This window comes from Lithobates pipiens, unplaced genomic scaffold (genome assembly GCF_037356315.1).
Source record: "Lithobates pipiens isolate NorthernLeopardFrog02 unplaced genomic scaffold, aLitPip1_a1.2 Scaffold_16, whole genome shotgun sequence".
In the NCBI taxonomy this organism is placed as follows: domain Eukaryota; kingdom Metazoa; phylum Chordata; class Amphibia; order Anura; family Ranidae; genus Lithobates; species Lithobates pipiens.
In genome coordinates this window covers 19,740,439-19,763,123 of record NW_027507748.1, presented here as the reverse complement: position 1 = coordinate 19,763,123, position 22,685 = coordinate 19,740,439, and the positions used below count along the sequence as shown (strand labels likewise).

The window sequence follows — 22,685 nt, the reverse complement described above, 5'->3', positions numbered from 1 at the left end:
TGCCTGCAGCCAGTTGGTTTATAGTTTTTGATGGCCGAGTGCTTTCTGGTCCATCATACATATTGTTTTTATGTATTTTTATTTTTAAAATCCAAAGCAGAATGTGTGGATTGTGAAATGATGTGCCCCTTTTCCTTGTAAGTGCAGTGGGTATAAGTAGAAGAATACTTAGGGTTTATGGACATCTCTGCATGACTGCAGGGTATTCTTATCATTTATTATAATATTGCCAGGAAAAAGTTGTCTTTTTGAAACATGAAACTGGAGTTCTTACACAAACAGCATGATAGAAAACAAGCCATTGTTATATTTATATAAGCTGGACCCAGTAATGAAGGGTTCACACCGATGTATCAGAGCTGTAGCTTTTATGCAAAGGTGCTATTAGACAAAGTTACAGACATTATTTTGGTAGAATATTAAATTTTTAATGGTCCGACATTCTTCACAGCAAATATATAGCTAACTAAATGTTTGTCTAATGAAAGGTTCAAAATATGAATTTGTTTTGTTTGTTTATGTACAAATCTAACATTGAAAAATCCACACATTTGAATCCAGCCACCTTATTGCCTCTATTGGAGGAGGCTGGAGACAAAGAAAAACCACATGTGTTAAACTGATGATGTAGGAATCAGCTGCTGTGAGCCCAGTGCAGGACACACTCCCTGAAGACCCGAGTATTTACTTTTTTGTAGTGTTATTCCCGGTTTTATACTGAGGATAAAGTTTATCACCCAGAAGGATTCTCTGTATTCAGAGTCATTGGATCCTTTTTCCCCAGCTCAAGATGCAGAGCTCCATGTTTTAGCAAGGCCCGTGAGCTATAAAAAGGGTATGTATTTATATAGATAGTCAAGATATAGAGAGCTTTTGGTTCCATTTGAAGGGCCAGAAGTTTGTTTTTACTTTGGCAGGTAAACCAATCAAGCACGCCAAGTTAATTTGATCGGCTGTTTTCAGCCTTCCAGGTTCTTGCTGAGGTAGCCATACTAACAGTAAAACTCACACATGGAAGCAGACCAGGCGACTCTAAGGATGCTGCATTTACAGCCCCGGACACTTGCTGGGTCTGTGCAACTCACAGATTCCACCCTAGTTCTGGCCCAGTATAGCTGGGATTAATAATTCAACTTTAAGGACCCCAGAACGAGAAGCACAAGTGGTCCACAGAGGGCAACTTCTTACGAAACAAGACTTTGGAAAAGGTGATCATTTATGTCTGCCAGACACTCTTTTCCCTTCAGTTTGACACATGGACCGTGTCATCAGTCACAAGTAGTTATGGCTGCCTTAGTAAAAGAGCGTGGGATAGAGCCAGGGTTCTCCACAGTTGTTTTTATAACATACCACTTCTTGTTTTACCTGTTACCAAAGGTGTTACCAAAAGCTGAACTTCCCTTCCAGAGATAACAAAAAGATATATCCAGATGCCCAAGTCAGGATCTTACGAGTATGTATTTTGTTTGCATGGACATGTTTTCTGGATGTCCAGTGGCAAATGCTACTTCAAAAGCCACAGTAAAAAAGTGTTATCAGAAGTAGTTTTTAAGTACAGAGTGCAGAATCTACAGAGAGTAACAGAGGAAATCATTTTTATAGGAGAGTCCTTACTAGAAGTTTTGAGGTTTTATTTTTACACCCCCTACTGTGTACAATGTAGCGGACAAAGTAGAGTAAGAAACTAGAAATCTTTTTCCTGAATGTTTTATTATATTTTATCAAGCCCGTAAGGGGATGTTGGACTCTCTCCCTATGGGAATTGGTTTGGGAGTGTGTTACTCACTTGCTTATATTTTCCCAGCAGCTGAAGTCCTCCATTCGAATCTCACAGAGAAGGTTGCTGATTTTTTAAGGTTTTTGACAAACTTATTTATGTGTTTTTGACAAACTTATTTATGTGTTTTCTCCCCAATTCCAGATCCTAAAAGTTTGTAAGGATCTAAAACTAAAGCCAAGAGACATGTGGATTGTTAAGAGATATTTATATATAAGGAAATGTTTGGAGACTCAATACAGCATCTATTTCATGTACAGTTTTGCAAAACTTGAAGGAAAAGTTCCTGGATCCACACCAGACACTGCAAAAATGACTAAATTAAAGAAATCTCTGTGTTTGATTTGTTTCCCTCTTGCGATCACAGTCTAGGGTACTTTTTGATTCAATTACTTTAATTGTAAGGGATATATATATATATTTGAAAAGTAGTTTAGCCATGTTGAAGTCATATTTGTCTTTTGTACCTCTTCCATTTTATGTAGAATTGTCTGTGTTTACATGTGCTGATAAGTCAGCATACCAGCAATTAAGCTAGGAGGCCATTCTGGCCACAGGAGTGTACAGCCAGTACTCTGTAAATATGTCTTATCAATCATTTGTTTTTCACAGTGAAAAGTCATTTTGTAATGAAAAAAGCTGCTGAGCTATTATTTTCTCCACAATGGAGTTTTAGCCTCTTTGGCCAGGACTACCTCCACCTAAGCGTGTGGAGGTTCAAGGTTAAAGGTGATAGCAGGTATGGTTAGTGATCAAAAGAGAGGAGACTGTAATGGAAATTTGTAGGTTCTGTATATAATTGTATTCTATTTTATATGTATTGCACAATGCCCTCACTGTGCACATGGCACTAACAATGTTTTCAGTACATGTTTTGCATTCTTTCAAGTCCTGATTAGAATCAGCCTGCCTATGTAATGCCCCTTGTTACCATAAACGTACAATTGTAATATTAATGTGATACCTACGTAATCATGTGTATAAAAACCTTCAAATGCGTCATAATAAAGGAGAACGGTTATTTGGAAAGACGCTGAGCATATCTTTTGTGTCTGTTCCCTACTGCAGTAGTTATTAATGTGGAACCACTAGTCAATATGAGGATAGGAGTTGCCTATCATCAAAATATCCATTTCACCCTTAATATGAGTACAAGACCCAAAGGGGCTGGCAATGGGCAGGGGGGGCTACCCATGCCATTTTTCTCAATGATTTTCATCCATATTGCCGGAACCAGATATTGCATTAAAACCGCAAGCAGTTTTAAATTACTTTTTTTCCGTTAAATGTCATTTTTTGCAGGGACTGTTCTAAACATGGGAAACACGTGGAACTTCACAGGCATACTAGAGAAACCCCCCGGGCACGATATTTAAAGGAATATTTCACTTTTTTATTTCGAACGTTTGAGTCCCATAGAGTTCAATGGGGTTCTAAAGTTCACACACATTTTCGGTCCGTTCGAAAGTTCTGGTGCGAACCGAACCGGGGGGGGGGGGGGGGGGTGTTCGGCTCATCCCTAATTGAGGGAATACCAGTTGGGCAATTTCTCCGTCTCAGGATAAATTGTACTAAACCATCTGACTTTAGATTGCAAGTGAAAGACCTGAAATTGAGATTTCTGAGTAGAGGAGATGAATTTGTTTTAATGCCTCAGGACAAAAAAAATGGAAATTTGGCTCTACAGTATAGAATATGTAAAACAAGAAATATTGTTTATTTTATTATGTGTAAAGCACGTGGAATATAAAATGTCGGTAGGACGTCTAGAAGAATCAAAAATAGGATAAACCTTCCAATTTAGCAAAACATTTTGTTTAAGAGCATATTGCAGATATTAGTTTGGTTTCAGTTTGTATTTTTTCAGTTTTTTTTTCTTTTCAAATATAAACCAGAATACCAGCACATGTAAGTTTGGTTTCTGTTTGTATTTTTTCAGTTTTTTTTTCTTTTCAAATAGAAACCAGAATATAATCACATGTAAACTTTGAATTAAGACCTTTTTTTTTTTACCTTTTTTTTATATTATGAACAAATTATCTGGTCGCAATTTCAGAGTGATTGAACTGAGAGTGATTGAGACATATTCCACATGGGAATGAAACATTTGCATTTTATTGTATAAAATTGGAAGCATAAAAAAAATCACACATTTGTACCACAGATATTTTTTTACTTTTTTTTTTTTTTTGAAAGGAAGCACTTTCTGAGCAATTGTGCAGTCATATTGCATCTGGAAGTTAAAAATAATTGTCTAGTCTTGAGACTGAAGATGAAAAAAAAAACACATTTGCAACATGGCTAACTAAACCTTTTAGGATAGGCTGCAATTTCCGAGGCAGAGAGCAATAAGATTGTATCTAAAAACAGTTCCTTTTTTTATGAGAATGCAAACATTCACACATTTGAACCACATCTATTAAGCCTTTTAAGACAGGCTGCAATTTTAAAATGAGTGGACAGATAGCATCTTGAAAAAAAAAATTAGTTTATTTTCTATTAAGTTGAAAAGAGAAAAAAAATGTAGAGATTTGCAGTATGACTTTGAAACATTGATTGAATAGGCTGCAATATCTGAAGGAGAAAGCAGATTGCACCCGGAAATAGAAAATTAATCTTTTTCAGAGATTGAAGATGGAAGAAATGTACACATTTGCACCACAGAATCCAAGCCTTCTTGGACAGGTTGCAGTTTCTGAGGAGTTGAAGCAGGCATATGACATCTAGAAATGAAATTGTATATATAATATATATATATATATATATATATATATATATATATATATATATATATATATATATATATGTATGTATGTATATATATATATATATATATATATATATATATATATACAGCCCTCAAAAATTCCACTCGCACGCTCACATTTTGCGAGTGTATTTTGAGGTCTGATGAGAAGGGCTGCCTGGGACCCGGGGGGGGGGGTGAGCACTGCCAATCAGAGGGGAAGAGAGGAGAGCCACCAGTGGATGATCAGAGCAGGGAACATCATAGCTTTTGTTTCAATAGCTGTGTGTTCCCCCACCGTGTGCCATCACATAAGTCCTTCTTCTTTTTCCAGGACTTTGATAGACAGATTGCACGTCCAATCCTAGGATGGGTGACATGTATCAAAGTTCTCCGGACAAGGGGAGGGGCTTATGTGATGGCGCGCAGAGGGGGAACACGCAGCTATTGAAATGAAAGCTGTGAGGTCCCCTGCTCTGATCATCCAGTGGCGGCTCTCCTCTCTTCCCCTCCACAGGTAGACTGCATATGGGACACAGGCTGCATATGGCACACAGGCTGCACATGGGACACAGGCTGCATGGTTGGCACATGCTGCATGGGACACAGACTGCACATGGAACACAGGCTGCATGGTGGGAATAGGCTGCACATGGGACACAGGCTGCATGTTGTGCACAGGCTGCATATGGCGGACAAAGGCTGCACATGGGGCACAGGCTGCATATGGGACACCGGCTAGACACAAGACTAGTGTTAAGTCCTCTTTTTGAAAAAAATATTTCAATGGAGGTCTGATTTCTATGGCTGCCCCTAAAAATCAGATCACCAACGGATGTAGAGAATATCTAGTACACAACATAGCCAACAAAGTGGAGATTTGACCCTTCAGGGAATTATAAGCTAACCCTTAGAGACCACTCTGCAGAAACTCCAAAATGTTAGACACTGAAGGAGATCCAAGGTCCCAACCCCTTTCTGTAGTATTCCAGATCCGGTGATAGGTTACATTTGTGGACCTCTTACGAGCCTGTAATAATGTCTCCACTACACCACCTGAGAGACCCAAGCCAGTTAAAGCCTCCCTCTCACTTTCAAGTTATTAACTTCATCCTCCTGCAGTTCGGGTGTCAGACCCCACTCCGCAGGAGATTTTGACAAGGAGGCAGTGGGATTGGCGAGCCCAACTTTATCCTCCAAGCCAGAGGAAACCAAGGCTCCCTGAGCCAGTAAGGTAAGACTACTATTGCTGTGATCCTTCTCGCTGAATCTTCAGCAGGATTTTGAGAACCAAGGGAATCAGCAGGAACACATAAACCAAGGGGAAGTTCCAAGACCTGGACAGAGCACCCTGACCCAACGCCTGTGGACGCCAGGTCCGGGAGAAGAAGCAAGGCAGTTGACAATTCTCCTCCAATGCCATAAGATCTATCGATTCAGGCCCCATTCATTGTGATCCTCAAAGCCTCGACTCAAGTGATCTGCTAAAACCATTCCCAGGCCCTGGGAGATAAGATGCTGTAAGAGCCGAGATTCTTCTCTGCGCAAAGGAAGATTGACATGTCACCTGAAGGAGAGGGCGACTTCTTGTGCCCCCTTGAGACACATAAGCCACCGTAATTGTTGCCCAAGAATCTAGACAGCTCGACCTTTCAACATTGGTTGGAACACTAAGAGAGTGCATCTGACAGCATCCAATTCTAGGAAATTCACAAAAGTTCCACTGGCCTTAAACCTGCTGTCCCAGGCAGTGTGCCCCGCAGCCTGCCAGACTGTCATTGGTCGTCACCACTATTGGTTCTGAGGCCTTCAACGGAACTCCGCGGGAAAGATTGCAAGCTACTGACCAATAAACCAGGGACCAGATTATCTGAATTGGCAGATAGAATTTCTGGTAGAAGGAGTGACGATCCCACTGAAGAAGAAAGTTGCCTTGAAACCTCTTTCTGCGCCACCTGACCCATGGGACTACTGGAACTGTGGCTGATAGAACCCCCAGATACTGCATGCATTCCTTCACCATCATCAAAGACCTTTAGATCACTGCTTTTGTCTAAGACTGGATCTCCTGGACCTTCCTCTGAGGAAGAGAAACACCACCCTGATCTGTGTTTAATCGTACTCCTAAATACTCCAACATTTGGGTCGGATGCATCTGGCTCTTCCGATGGTTGAACAACCAAGTGAAATGAGCTAGTGTTTGCAGGTGAAATTCACATGAAGTAGAAGGAGCTCAGGACCCAGAAGTAGCATGTCAACTAGATAATGGAATATTTGCACACCCTTGACCCTAAAAGTCGCGTCGACAGCAAACAGAAGCTTTGAGAACAATTGCCAGAGCAGTGCAGAGACTGAATGGGAAACATTAAAAGTGAAAATGAGAGCCTTCCACGGAAAACCTGAGAAAGCGATGCTGAGATGCGTCTATGGAAAGACGATACGCATCCGCTAAATCGATTGAAACCATCAAGTCTCCTAAGTCCACAACAGAAATGATCATTTCCCCTGACTCCATTTTGAATGGTGGAACCTTCATGAAAGAATTCAGGACTTTGAGGCCAAAAAACTGGTCCGAAACCCCCTGAAGCCTTTGGGACCAAAAACAGAGGGGAACATACTCTTTGACCCAATTCGTGCCTTGGAACAGGAAGGATGGCCCTTGCTGCCAACAGCTCCCCTATATATTCTCTCAAACATCTGTAGGAAGCCCAGTTTCTACGAACAAGGTCTGATGTGGCCTTGTTCGGAACTCGAGACAATAATTCAATCCAAGCATCCTGTAATTTGACTACCCAAACACCCCCGAATTAGGCTAGTCTTGCTCCTACTTGAGAGTGTTAAGTGGAGACACCCTCAGAAGAACTTATTTGAAGCCTTGGAAGCTTCATTGGCCCTGGGCTTGAAAGGTTTCTGGAAGGTTGAACCGACTCCCTTCCATGAAAAATGGTCTGTAAGTACTGGCCTCGCTGGACCCTACTTTGGATCTCTTGTTAAACCGAAAGGGCTGCTGTTGTCTTTTTCTCTTCTGCAGGATTAGGCTAGATCTGCCGCCAGAAACCCGCTGAATTGCGGATTCTAAGTCTTCCTGAAGAGTATCTTCCCGTTGAATGGAATCGAACATAGACTGTGCTTGGAAGCCTTGTCGGCCGACCAATGCTTCAACCATAAGGCTCTGCGGCTGTGATGGAATGAGCCATTATCTTTGCTGTGAATGAATGAATGAATAATTTGTATATCTCACAACGCAAACTGAATTGCCTCATCGCTGTCATATTTTGAACCGGCTCCCTGACCTGGTCAACAGCCACTTCAGCCACAAACTCTGCAGCAGAACTGCCACTTCCCAGACTTTCATCTGAACATCCATCCACCAGCTCCGCTACCCACAGCCTAAGGCTGGACTCAGACTCATGCACTCTCCCTGCATTCCGCAGATCCGCACCACCGAACATGCCCCATAGGAGACCATGGTAAATGAACGGTAGCACAAAACCGCAAAAAGCACCAAAAACGCACAGGTGCAAAGCCAACCCAAGTGCTGCTGCCACAGAAGTGAGCACTACCACCAGCCTGACCTATTTAGGTCTGTGTTTATTCTGCGAGCCATAGGATCCCTAACGGAGACCAAATCCTCCAGCAGGCGAATGTGGCAGGAATGTGGCAGGCGAATGTGGCAGGCGAATCTAGGTAATGAAGCATCCACCTTAGGCATAGTGTCCCAAGGGTTACAGCTTCGATACTCTATTATGCACATTGAGCTTCTCGGGCTCCGCCCAGTCACTTTAATTTCAGAAATGAATGGGAAGGAAGGTAAAGATTTATTTAAATATGAGTAGTATCTCTGCTGTTTCTTTGAGGCCTCCACCAAGGTGGGAACCAGTGAAAAAATCAAACGTATGCGATTCCGAGACCATCTCAGCCTCAGATGGATCTGAATCGCTATCGATGTCAAAGTTAAAACGCACTTAAAACACATGATCTGAATCTGCAAATGCTGAATATACAGCAGGATGAGCAGGATTCCTTGAAACACTGCTCAACCCTTCCTTGACTGCATGCTTAATGTACGATTTAACCTGGCGTGCATTCGCAGCATTGTCCTGAGCCGCCTCCTTGAAGCAAGATGCACACCCGCTTTCCTCTGATGACCTCAACTGAGCAAGCCCAACAGGATCCTTCTTCTGCCTGGGCCGGCGATATAGACCTATTCAATCCAAGAGGAAGCTACCTCTGATCTCATCTGCTCAACTGAGCTTCCTGAAAGGAATATATGTGGAGGTGGTGAACTACAAGACCCAGCGAGCCAAATCACTGCCTGAACACACAAAACATGGAAGGAGAGAGTGCCAACACCTGCCTAACGAAGGTATATACAGTCATTTATACTGCCAGTGACCTTTGCCAGTAATACACAGTCATTTATACTGCACCCTTTTATCCCAGCACCAAGGGAACCCACCTCCTCAGGAGATTTACTGCCTCTATGGGGGGGGGGGTCTTCTGATACGGGAGAGGCTGAACCCGAACAGGATGGATGGTGGATGGAGGAAAAAATAAAAACAAAATAAAAATAAATAAATAAACTTTAAAAGGCGCCCGGAGCGAGGACGAAAAAAAGAACACTGGTGTGGGCAGACAGCCGCCCTTTATAGGCTAGGAAAAAGGTGGTCATGGAGGGGTCAGAGGGGGCAGAGCTGACCCATAGTAGGCTGACATGGGGAGGTCCAGGAAATCACATTATGGGAAGATTAGAAAAGTAGAAAAAAAGAAAAGCAGAAATGAATGAAGTATACATAGCTCCCAACTGTCCCTGATTTGGAGGGAGTGTCCCTCTGTCCCTCTCATTTGTCCCTCACTTTGGTCTAATCTGTATAATGGTATAAAATGTATTATTTAAAAAAAGTGTTTCCCAGAGCTAAACATTTCATCCAAATTCTGAATTACTGCATTTGTAAATTCCAAAAGCCAATATAAAGGAGTGGTAAAAACAAAAACAAAAAAAAAAAAAACACTTGTGGGTTTAACGAATCATTTTTTTTGTATAATTATCCTTTAAGGGGGTGTGTCCTATGGCCACATACTTTTGCTAAAACAATATCTAAAAGAAAAGTTGGGATTTTATATAAAGCACAGCTAAGAATGTAAAAATAGAAACCACATGATTAAGGATGCCAAAAAGCATATACATTAAATAAAAATAAAAAAATCTATAAATACAATAATAAAATTCATAAATCTTTAATAATTTGTTATACATGATAATAACGCAATTGATAACCAATCTATAAGTAAAAGAATATTGATACATGATAGTACAATTATACTAGTTTATACAGTTCATGAACAGCATGATTAGGTTAATAACATAATTCAAAACCAGTCTATAAATAGTAAAAACCTGGCAGCACGGTAATGCGATTATGCTGATTCATAAACACGACCTTAGCAATAATAATCAATTGATAAACATTAGCAAAAAATACGTTGATATCACTTATTGTGGCATCATAAGATCACGTGATTAATAGATGTAGCATAAGGCTAGGGCTCTACGCGTTTCGTGGGGGAGTCCCATTCATCAGGAGCAGTTGCATATGTAATCATCTATAATAATAAAATAATACAAAGGGTTAACAGGGTGAACAATAACTGGACACTGAGGAAAGCAAAAGTACAAGTGTATACATAACGTATAACACTCTTACCAGAGAATACAGGCTAGTAATAAGATAATAGTATTAGAGGTTGCGGACGCCATGGGGAAGTCATACCTCCCACGGGAGCTGAGGCAACATAAACACGGCCACATCAAGGCCCGGGGATGCAGCATGTGGAGCGATAGTGACATTGTGATTCACAGTTGGTAATAAGATAAGAGAATAAATTATGCTGTATGTGTACCAGTCCCACAAGATACACGCTAGGGGGAGTACAACTGGGGGAATCCATAGTGGAGAAGGATCTGGGGGTTTTGGTAGATCATAAGCTCAATAATAGCATGCAATGCCAAGCTGCGGTTTCCAAAGCGAGCAAAGTCCTTTCCTGTATTAACCACTTGACCACTGGGCACTTAAACACCCTTAATAACCAGACCAATTTTCAGCTTTCGGTGCTCTCACATTTTGAATGACAATTACTCAGTCATGCAACACTGGACCTATATGAAATTTTTGTCCTTTTTTTCACACAAATGGAGCTTTCTTTTGGTGGTATTTAATCACCGCTGGGTTTTTTATTTTTTGTGCTATAAAAGAAAAAATACAGAAAATTCTGTAAAAAAATGAATTTTTCTTCATTTCTGTTATAAAATTTAGTAGATTAGTTTCAGATTTTTTCTTCATAAATTTTGGCCAAAATTTATACCACTACATATCTTTGGTAAAAATAAGTACAAATTGGTGGATATTATTTGGTCTTTGTGAAAGTTATAGAGTCCACAAGCTGTGGTGCCAATATCTGAAAATTGATCACACCTGAAGTACTGACGGCCTATTTCAATTCTTGAGACCCTAACATGCCAAAAAAGTACAAATACCCCCCAAATGACCCCTTTTTGGAAAGAAGACATTCCAAGGTATTTAGTAAGAGGCATGATGAGTTTTTTGAAGTTGTCATTTTTTCCCACAATTCTTTGCAAAATCAAGATTTTTTTTACATTTTTTTTTTTTTCACAAAATTGTCATATTATCAGTTTATTTCTCACACAGCATATGCATACCACAAATTACACCCCAAAACACATTCTGCTATTACTCCCGTGTACGGCGATACCACATGTGTGAGACTTTTACACAGTGCGGCCACATACAGAGGCCCAACATGCAGGGAGCGCCATCAGGCGTTCTGGAGCACCCAAGACAATTCTGACATTTCTCTCCTACATGTAAAAATCATCATTTATTTGCTAGAAAATTACATCGAATCCCAAAACATTATATATGTTTTTTTAGCAAACACCCTGGAGAATACAATGGTGGTTGCAACTTTTTATCTCGCACGGTATTTGCGCAGCAATTTTTCGAATGCTTTTTTTTGGAAAAAAAACTGTTTTGTGCTTAAAAAAAAAAAAACACAGTAAAGTTAGCCCAATTTTTGCATAATGTGAAAGATGAAGTTACACCGAGTAAATCGATACCTAACATGTCACTCTTCAAAATTGCACAGGCTCGTGGAATGGCGCCAAACGTCGCTACTTAAAAATCCCCATAGGCGACGATTTAATTTTTTTTTACTGGTTATATGTTTTGAGTTACAGAGGAGGTCTAGGGCTAGAATTATTGCTCTTGCTCCAACGTACACAGCGATACCTCACATGTGTGGTTTGAACACCGTTTTCATATGTGGGCGGGACTTACGTATGCGTTCGCTTCTGCATGCGAGCACATGGGGACAGGGGCGCTTTAAAAAAAAAAAAAAATGTTATTGTTCATTTTACTTTATTTATTTTAGTTTGACATTTTTTTTCCCCAAAAATAAATTTTTTGATCACTTTTATTCCTATTACAAGGAATGTAAACATCCCTTGTAATAGGAATATGGCATGACAGGTCCTCTTTACAGTGAGATGTGGGGTCAATAAGACCCCGCATCTCACCTCTAAGCTGGGAAGCCTGAAAAAAAAAAAAAAAAGATTCTGGATTTGATAGTATTGGCAAGTCGGTAGAAGCACCGGAGGGCGGCGGGAGGGGGGGGTGTCTATGGCTGGGTATTGCAGGGTATCACCGACTATGGCTGGGTATGGCTGGGTATATCAGAGTATGGCTGGGTATCTCAGAGTATGGCGTTGCAGAGTATTGCGTTGCAGAGCATTGCAGGATATTGGAGGGTGTTGCAGAGCATTGCAGAGTGTTGCACGGTATTGCCGGGTGTTGCAGAGCATTGCAGAGTGTTGCAGGGTATTGGTGGGTGTTGCAGAGCATTGCAGAGTGTTGCAGAGCATTGCAGAGTGTTGCAGGGTATTGGCGGGTGTTGCAGAGCGTTGCAGGGTATTGCAGAGTATTGCAGGGTAATGCAGAGTATTGCAGAGTATTGCAGGGTATTGCAGGGTATTGCAGGGTATTGCAGAGTATTGCAGGGTATTGCAGGGTATTGCAGGGTATTGCAGAGTATTGCAGGGTATTGCAGGGTATTGCAGGGTATTGCAGAGTATTGCAGGGTATTGCAGAGTATTGCAGGGTATTGCAGGGTATTGCAGAGTAATGCAGGGTAATGCAGACTATTGCAGAGTATTGCAGAGTATTGCAGGGTATTGCAGGGTATTGCAGAGTAATGCAGAGTAATGCAGAGTAATGCAGAGTATTGCAGGGTATTGCAGGGTATTGCAGAGTAATGCAGAGTAATGGCAGGGTATTGCAGAGTATTTGCAGGGAATTGAGGGGTTAATTTTCGGTGAGCAGCGATGTGGGCACTGCAGATGCAGCCCACATCGCTGCTGACACCGATCTCTTCCCCCTCCGCTGTTCCGATCGGTACAGAGAGGGGGAGGGAGGAACCGGCGTCATAACATGACGCCGGTTTGTTTACAAGTGATCACTCCGTCATTTGACGGAGCGATCACGTGGTAAACGGCCGCGACGAGCGGCCGTTTACCGTGATCCGTGATGCACCGGGTCCTGTGGACCCGGCGGTCACGGATGCTCTCGAGTGCGCGCCCCAGGGGGCACGTGAGAGCGGAATTCTGGGAGGACGTCATATGACGGCCTCCCACAGTTAAGAAACCGCCCTGAAGCCGTCATTCGGCTATAGGGCGGTTATTAAGTGGTTAAGAGAGGTATGGACTCCAGAGAGAGAGATATCATTTTGCCCCTGTACAAATCATTAGTAAGACCTCATCTGGAATATGCCGTTCAGTTTTGGGCACCAGTTCTCAAAAAGGATATTGAGGAACTGGTGAAAGTGCAGAGAAGGGCAACCAAACTGATAAGAGGCATGGAGGAACTCAGCTATGAGGAAAGACTAGAGGAACTGAATTTATTCACTCTTGATAATAGGAGATTAAGGGGGGATATGATCAACATGTACAAAGACATAAGGGGTCCATATAGGGAACTTGATGTCGAGTTATTCACTTTACAGTCAACAAAGAGGACAAGGGGGCACTCTTTACGTCTAGAGGAGAAGAGATTTCATCTCCAAATACGGAAAGGTTTCTTCACAGTAAGAGCTTTGAAAATGTGGAATAGACTCCCTGCAGAGGTGGTTCTGGCCAGCTCAGTGGATTGCTTTAAGAAAGGTCTGGATTATTTCCTAAGTGTACGTAATATAACTGGGTACTAAAATTTATAGGTAAAGTTGATCCGGGGAAAATCCGATTGTCTCTCGGGGATCAGGAAGGAATTTTTTCCCCTGCTTTAGCAAATTGGATCATGCTCTGCTGGTTTTTTTTGCCTTCCTCTGGATCAACTGTGGGTATAGAATTGGGTATATGGGCTGGTATGATATTTATTATATATATATTTTTTTTTTGGTTGAACTGGGTGGACTTGTGTCTTTTTTCAACCTGACTAACTATGTATATGTAACTATGTAAGATGTACTGTAAGAAATAATAAAAAGTAAAAATAAAAACAATAAAAATGAAATGTAAAAGTGTGATTGTGTTAAGTGCAAAAAAAGGGCCGTTCTTGGGCAGAACCTGCCCAAGCCAAGTGAGGGCTATAGTGTGACAGCCCAAACAAATGTGAGGAGAAATAAAAAAATAAGAATGTATATTTTCCTTAGATCTCGAAAGGAGATCATGGGAACCGGTGTGTGTATCTCAAAATCAAAGTGGTTGTGTGCTCCACCAGCATGCAGTCCCAATGGCCAAGGATAACCGCAGTATGCCGCCAACGCCACGCTGCGTTATGAAACAGAGGGAAGGAAGGCGGAGCCACCACCCGGGCGCACGGTGTCACTCAACAGTTGGCACTGAAAGTCCTCCCTCATGTCAAAACCTGATAGATAAACAAGCACAACAGTGCACGGTGCCATGACAACACCGCACGTGGACGCACGGCATCATGTAACGCCGCGCACTTGGTGCATGGGCGTGGCGTCGATGTGTGGGTGGCACCACCCACCACCCCAACCAAAAGGTGGGAGGCAGAGGGAGGGGCCATACCAAACATCGCAGCTCCCGAGGATGCAGAACCCAGGAGTCCACAAACAAAACACAAAACTAATAGCAAAAAATCCAAAATGTCCAGCAAAAGTCTCCCTGCAATAGTGACACCTCAATATAGTTAATACAATTAATAGACCGTATGCTACCTTAGCTAATGTGCTTCCATCCCTGAATCATGTCATCAAAAAAGGGGGGAAAAGAGGATTTGGGACTTTGTATGAGGCAATGAATGGATACGTTCATCTGCCTCCATCCCTAATGTATATACAATATCTAAAAGAAAAGTTGGGACTTTATATGAAGCACAGCTAAGAATGTAAAAATATAAACCACATGATTAAGGATGGGGGAAGTTGCTCCTTCACTTTCTTTTGCTAACCAAAGCCCTCCCCTTCCTGTAAAAATATAACTTATTCTCCTCTCCGCTCAAAGCCTGCACCCTACAACTACTGACCTATCCTGTGCCCTTAACTAGGTCCTAACAAGCCCCTTTTAACCCATGTAATGCCGGCCCTACGTCTAGTGCATTCTTTCTTTTCACTCCGGGCCTTTCTAAAGGGAAGGGAAAGGACACACGTCACTCACCTGGACAAGTGTCTTGTGTCTGATTGGTGGATCTCTCACTTATGCTGTTCTTTGCTGAACATCTGATATTCCAGGAATGGGGCGGTGACACAGGAGGCACAGTGACACGGACTATCCGCTCTGAGCTGGTAACATCATATACCTCCAATCCTCCACCCACAGTCAGGTAGATGGAGGGGTCAGTCCCGTTCTCCACCCAGCAGGAGATCTCAGCGCTGCCATTCTGGAGACACCTCACATCCAGGACTGGATCTGATACCGGAACTGAGAGACACAGAGATGGGGAGATCTGTAACACGGACCTATAATGAAATATGATTTCCTCAATACCCCGTCCACCCCAATCCATTGCAGTCATAAAAAGTCACAGAATTCCTGAAATATCTTTGCTGCAGAAATTTTTATTGCAAGATATTAAAGGGGCCAATTGTGTAATTGGGATTTCTAGGCTTTTATTGATCTCTACAGGAGGGGACCATCAGCCAATAAAAATCTACTCCTTCCTGGGGGGAGTGGCCAGCCATGGAGCAAGATGGCTGCTTAACCACCCAGCTCTGCTCAGCCCTGGGACAAACAGCTGCTCCCAGGACTTACCAGCAGCAGCTCCCTCTCCCTGATGCACCGCAGGGGAGCCCTCATCCTCAGCGACTGGACGGTATGTCCAAGAAGAAATACCTCAGCCTCCACAAGCTGCGCCACCTCACCAAATATTTCATACAGCCGGCCATGCAATCATCCAAAGATGGCGCCAGTGCGGCGCCTTGTGATCCCTCATAGGACACAGGCATCATGCAGGGACCTGCAGACAACTCGGAGCCCATGGAAAATCTCACATCAGAGCCTACCTCTCCCCAGCAATCACCTTCAGATAGAGGTGAGCGGGCTGCACTGTCCCCAGCACTTTCCCCTGCTAAGGAACCTCTGATTAAGAAGCAGGACTGGGATGTCCAGACACACACGAACCCTGAGGAAAATCACTTAGACTGCCTAGCAGCCCTCCCTGCCAGTGACCAGCAAGCATCTGCGCACACACTAAAGCTCATTCTGCTTTCTCTGCAAAGAGACTTTCGTAATGAACTGCGCTCCTCTATATCTACCTTACAAAAAAGAAATGATGGGGTAGAGAAATGCACGACCGACCTGGAAAAAGTGGTGACAGAACATATCTCAGTTTATAACAAAATGGCGGATGCCTATGACCATCATACTGAAGAAATCCGATTCCTCCAAGTGATACCGGCTGATTTAGAGGATCGCTCCACAAGGAATAATATCACATTTAAGGGCATACCAGAAACTGTTAAACCTCCAGAACGAATTACTTACCTACATCAGCTATTCCTCCTGCTCTTCGCTCCCCCCGCATGTTAAACGGACAGCCAGGGTTGCAGGGAGTGATGACGGGTCTTGGACCCCCTCCACAGCAGCAGAACGACAGGGCCCAGTCACAAGTGCGACTGTAGCGACCCTTATAGTTTCTACCACTGGCTCCCTGTCCCCACCATGGAACTTGATAGGAGAGTATAGTATACCTGCAGTTTGTTTGTTTTTACCTTGATCAATATTGTTTTTGGCAATACTGTAAAAATATATCTTCATAATAAAATTCTCCTTTGCTGGTGTCCTCCTTATTACCCATTGGGGAGATTTCCCCTCATTTCCTATCATGGTGACCACACAGGAAGTGAATAGAAATCCTCCCAATATGGAGCAAAACAGCAATAAAAAAAAACGCCAGAAGTTCTAACTCTACTTATCTCTGTTATAATATTTTATAAAAAGTCTTAGCTGGAATTGTGCTTCATCTACAAATGTCCTGGTAGATTTATTGGGGGAAAAATAGAAGGTCTCACAATTATAAATTGTGAGATTATGAAGCAGCTCATTCTGGTGTCCTCCTCACATTATGTACGTGTATGACCTCTTCTACTGAATGTTGGGTCTCTGTTTAGGTTTTTTATCTCTGTCCCTCTGCATCAAAACTGTATTAGGACGTGTTCTGTGGTGTGGTTAGTGGTGAAGGGTTGGTTGCCAGTGTCCAGGGTTCCCTCCTAGGTAGGGGTGACACAAGTCCAAAACCACTCAAGCTATCCTGCCTAAAAGCTATCAAAGCTGACAACAAATCATAAGTGTTAGAGGCATTGCCCACCCCGCAACTGCATGTATGCAATGGGCATGCTGTAGGGTGAGGGATTCCTCTACTGCCCATTATTGGCTGCCAGCTTGGACAGCTTCTCTGTGCCCTCTAAGAATTTTTCACTCAGGGAAACCAACCCTGTGGCCCCATCCATGATACACCTCTGGGTGTGATCTATATGGGAAGGTAAAAGGCTCTGATGGAAGCTGATCATTCTGTCATGTTATGCAATTCCTGGATTGTAATCTTTGTGTCTGGAATATTTTATCTCTCAGTAAAAACTTTAGTAGTAAATTCAGCCTGGAGACATTTCTCTCACTCACCTGCACAGGAGGTGTTGATGGATCTACTTAGATTATTGATGTGATTGGTGACATCACAGCGGAGGGTTCCGGAGCCCGGAGGAGGAAGAGTTACCTGGCGGTGTGAGGAGACGGATCTTCCATCCAAACTCCAGGAATAACGCTGATATGATCCTTTCACCGAACATTTGGCCTCTGCGCTGCCATCCGGGAGACAGGAGGAGGTCACAGTGATGTCAGAGAGGGGGACTGGGGGAGGAGAAATCACATTGTGGGAAGATTAGAAAAGTAGAAAAAAAGAAAAGCAGAAATGAATGAAGTATACATAGCTCCCAACTGTCCCTGATTTGGAGGGAGTGTCCCTCTGTCCCTCTCATTTGTCCCTCATTTTGGTCTAATCTGTATAATGATATATAAAATGTATTATTTAACCACCTTCAGACCGGACCATTTTGCTGGTAAATGACCAGAGGTCTTTTTACAATTTGGCACTGCGCTGCTTTAACTGGTAATTGCGCGGTCATGCAATGTTGTACCCAAACAAAATTTGCGTCCTTTTCTTCCCACAAATAGAGCTTTCTTTTGATGGTATTTGATTGCCTCTGCGATTTTTATTTTTTGCGATATAAACGTAAAAAGACCGCAAATTTTGAAAAAAAATGATATTTTCTACTTTTTGTTATTAGAAAAATCCAATAAACTCAATTTTAGTCATACATTTAGGCCAAAATGTATTCAGAGACATGTCTTTGGTAAAAAAAAGTCAATAATTGTATATTTATTGGTTTGCGCAAAAGTTGTCACATCTACAAACTAAGGTACATTTTCTGGAATTTACGCAGCTTTTAGTTTACGACTGCCTATCTCATTTCTTGAGGTGCTAAAATGGCAGGGCAGTACAAAACCCCCCCAAATGACCCCATTTTGGAAAGTAGGCACCCTAAGGAAATTGATAAGTGGCATGTTGAGCCCATTGAATATTTTATTTTTTTGCCTCAAGCGATTGAATAATGACAAAAAATAATTTTTTTTTTTTTTTTACACAAAGTTGTCACTAAATGATATATTGCTCACACATGCTATGGGCATATGTCAAATGACACCCCAAAATAAATTCTGCTGCTTCTCCTGAGTACGGGGATACCACATATGTGGGACTTTTTGGGAGCCTAGCCGCGTACGGGGCCCCGAAAACCAAGCACCGCCTTCAGGCTTTCTAAGGGCGTAAATTTTTGATTTCACTTCTCACTACCTATTACAGTTTTGAAGGCCATAAAATGCCAAGATGGCACAAAACCCCCACAAATGACCCCATTTTAGAAAGTAGACACCCCAAGCTATTTGCTGAGAGGCATTTTGAGTCCATGGAATATTTTATATTTTGCCACAAGTTGCGGGAAAATTACAAACTTTAATTTTTTTTTTTTTTTTTTTCACAAAGTTGTCACTAAATGATATATTGCTCACACATGCTATGGGCATATGTGAAATGATACCCCAAAATAAATTCTGCTGCTTCTCCTGAGTACGGGGATACCACATATGTGGGACTTTTTGGGAGCTTAGCCAGGTACGGGGCCCCGAAAACCAAGAACCGCCTTCAGGTTTTCTAAGGGCGTAAATATTTGACTTCACTCCTCACTACCTATTACAGTTTTGAAGGCCATAAAATGCCAAGATGGCACAAAACCCCCACAAATGACCCCATTTTAAAAAGTAGACACCCCAAGCTATTTGCTGAGAGGCATGTTGAGTCCATGGAATATTTTATATTTTGCCACAAGTTGCGGGAAAATTACAAACTTTTTTTTTTTTTTTCACAAAGTTGTCACTAAATGATATATTGCTCACGCATGCCATGGGCATATGTGAAATGACACCCCAAAATAAATTCTGCTGCTTCTCCTGAGTACGGGGATACCACATATGTGGCACTTTTTGGGAGCCTAGCCGCGTACGGGGCCCCGAAAACCAAGCACCGCCTTCAGGCTTTCTAAGGGCGTAAATTTTTGATTTCACTTCTCACTACCTATCAGGCCGCGTACACACGGGCGGACTGTTCGCCCAACCCTGTCCGCTGAACAGTGTTTGGGCGGACAGTCCGCTCGTGTGTGGGCTTTCAGCGGACAGTTTCAGCGGACAGTTGGACGGACAAAGTCTTTCGGAAATTCCGAAAAACTGTCCGCTGAAACTGTGTTTGAGCGAACAGTCCGCCCGTGTGTGGGCCTGTCCGCTGTCGAGCGCTCGGAAAGTCCGCCCATTTCGAGCGCGTGTACAGGTAGGCGGGGCCCGCGAAGGAGACGTCGCGGGCTCCGCCGCCTGGAATGGGCTTAAAGGGGAACCCCAACGCCGAAAAAAATCGGCGTGGGGGTTCCCCCAAAGTCCACACCAGACCCTTGTCCGAGCACGCTACCCGGCCGGCCAGGAAAGGGGGGCGAGCGAGCGCGCCCCCCCTCCTGAGCCGTACCAGGCCGCGTGCCCTCAACATGGGGGGGTGCCTTGGGGAAGGGGGGGCCGCGCGGCCCCCCCACCCCAAAGCACCTTGTCCCCATGTTGATGAGGACAAGGGCCTCTTCCCGACAACCCTGGCCGTTGGTTGTCGGGGTCTGCGGGCGGGGGGCTTATCGGAATCCGGGAGCCCCCTTTAAGAAGGGGGCCCCCGGATACCGGCCCCCCACCCTATGTGAATGAGTATGGGGTACAATGTACCCCTACCCATTCACCTGTGAAATAAAGTACAAAAAAAAACACAACACATGGAAAAAGTATTTTATTGCACAGCTCCGGGGGTCTTCCGTCTTCGGGGGTCTTCTCGCCGGACTCCTCCGCTATGTGTGTGTAGCTCTTTTGCTAGCGGAGGAGTCCGGCTTTCTTCCTCCCCGCCGCCGGCCTCTTCTCCCGACTTCGGGGGTCTTGTCCCCCTCTTCGGTTCTTCTGCCGGGCCACCGCGCCTTCTTGTAGCTCTTTTACAGGCGGTGGCCCGGTCTTCTGTCGCCGCTGTCGTCGCCGCCGTCGCCGCCGCCGCCGCCTTCCGTTCTTGTTCTTCTTCTTGTTCTTCTCCTGGAGATGTTGACTCGACGAGCTCTCCGGCCGGAATGCCAGAGCCGCGCTGTGCGGTCACTTATATAGTGACAATGGGGCGGGGTCACATGGTATATGTCACATGGGTTGGTCACATGGTGACCCCGCCCCCTTACGATGTCATAGTCCCCATGTGACATCAACCCATGTGACCAACCCATGTGACATATACCATGTGACACCGCCCCATTGTCACTATATAAGTGGCAGCGGAGCGTGTCCCTGGCATTCCGGCCGGAGAGCTCGTCGAGTCAACATCTCCAGGAGAAGAAGAAGAAGAACAAGAAGAAGAACAAGAACGGAAGGCGGCGGCGGCGGCGACGGCGGCGACGACAGCGGTGACAGAAGACCGGGCCACCGCCTGTAAAAGAGCTACAAGAAGGCGCGGTGGCCCCATTGTCACTATATAAGTGACCGCACAGCGCGGCTCTGGCATTCCGGCCGGAGAGCTCGTCGAGTCAACATCTCCAGGAGAAGAACAAGAAGAAGAACAAGAACGGAAGGCGGCGGCGGCGGCGACGGCGGCGACGACAGCGGCGACAGAAGACCGGGCCACCGCCTGTAAAAGAGCTACAAGAAGGCGCGGTGGCCCGGCAGAAGAACCGAAGAGGGGGACAAGACCCCCGAAGTCGGGAGAAGAGGCCGGCGGCGGGGAGGAAGAAAGCCGGACTCCTCCGCTAGCAAAAGAGCTACACACACATAGCGGAGGAGTCCGGCGAGAAGACCCCCGAAGACGGAAGACCCCCGGAGCTGTGCAATAAAATACTTTTTCCATGTGTTGTGTTTTTTTTGCACTTTATTTCACAGGTGAATGGGTAGGGGTACATTGTACTTCATACTCATTCACATAGGGTGGGGGGCCGGTATCCGGGGGCCCCCTTCTTAAAGGGGGCTCCCGGATTCCGATAAGCCCCCCGCCCGCAGACCCCGACAACCAACGGCCAGGGTTGTCGGGAAGAGGCCCTTGTCCTCATCAACATGGGGACAAGGTGCTTTGGGGTGGGGGGGCCGCGCGGCCCCCCCTTCCCCAAGGCACCCCCCATGTTGAGGGCACGCGGCCTGGTACGGCTCAGAAGGGGGGGCGCGCTCGCTCGCCCCCCTTTCCTGGCCGGCCGGGTAGCGTGCTCGGACAAGGGTCTGGTGTGGACTTTGGGGGAACCCCCACGCCGATTTTTTTCGGCGTTGGGGTTCCCCTGTAAGCCCATTCCAGGCGGCGGAGCCCGCGACGTCTCCTTCGCGGGCCCCGCCTACCTGTAAACGCGCTCGAAATGGGCGGATTTGCCTCCTCCTTACGTGGGCGAGTCCGTTCATTTCAAAAGTTGAGCCAACTGTTTGGCAAACAGTTCGCTGAAACAGTCCGCTCGTGTGTGGGCAAGTCCGCTCATGCAAATTTTGAGCGGACTGTTTGACAAACTGTTTGCCGAACAAGGTTGGGCGAACAGTCCGCGCGTGTGTACGCGGCCTTACAGTTTTGAAGGCCATAAAATGCCAAGATGGCACAAAACCCCCACAAATGACCCCATTTATAAAGTAGACACCCCAAGCTATTTGCTGAGAGGCATTTTGAGTCCATGGAATATTTTATATTTTGCCACAAGTTGCGGGAAAATTACAAACTTTAATTTTTTTTTTATTTTTTTTTCACAAAGTTGTCACTAAATGATATATTGCTCACAAATGCTATGGGCATATGTGAAATGACACCCCAAAATAAATTCTGCTGCTTCTCCTGAGTACGGGGATACCACATATGTGGGACTTTTTGGGAGCTTAGCCAGGTACGGGGCCCCGAAAACCAAGAACCGCCTTCAGGTTTTCTAAGGGCGTAAATATTTGACTTCACTCCTCACTACCTATTACAGTTTTGAAGGCCATAAAATGCCAAGATGGCACAAAACCCCCACAAATGACCCCATTTTAAAAAGTAGACACCCCAAGCTATTTGCTGAGAG

At 44.3% G+C, this 22,685-nt stretch overlaps 1 protein-coding gene across 1 annotated transcript in view; it reads right to left on the bottom strand.

Moving 5' to 3' along the window:
• Positions 1-22,685, bottom strand: part of LOC143981515 (uncharacterized) — a 163,107-nt gene that overhangs the window by 14,914 nt on the left and 125,508 nt on the right. Inside the window, exon 4 of the mRNA XM_077479383.1 lies at positions 15,214-15,477. Coding sequence (XP_077335509.1) covers positions 15,214-15,477 — 264 coding nt within the window. The remainder of the gene's footprint in view (positions 1-15,213; positions 15,478-22,685) is intronic.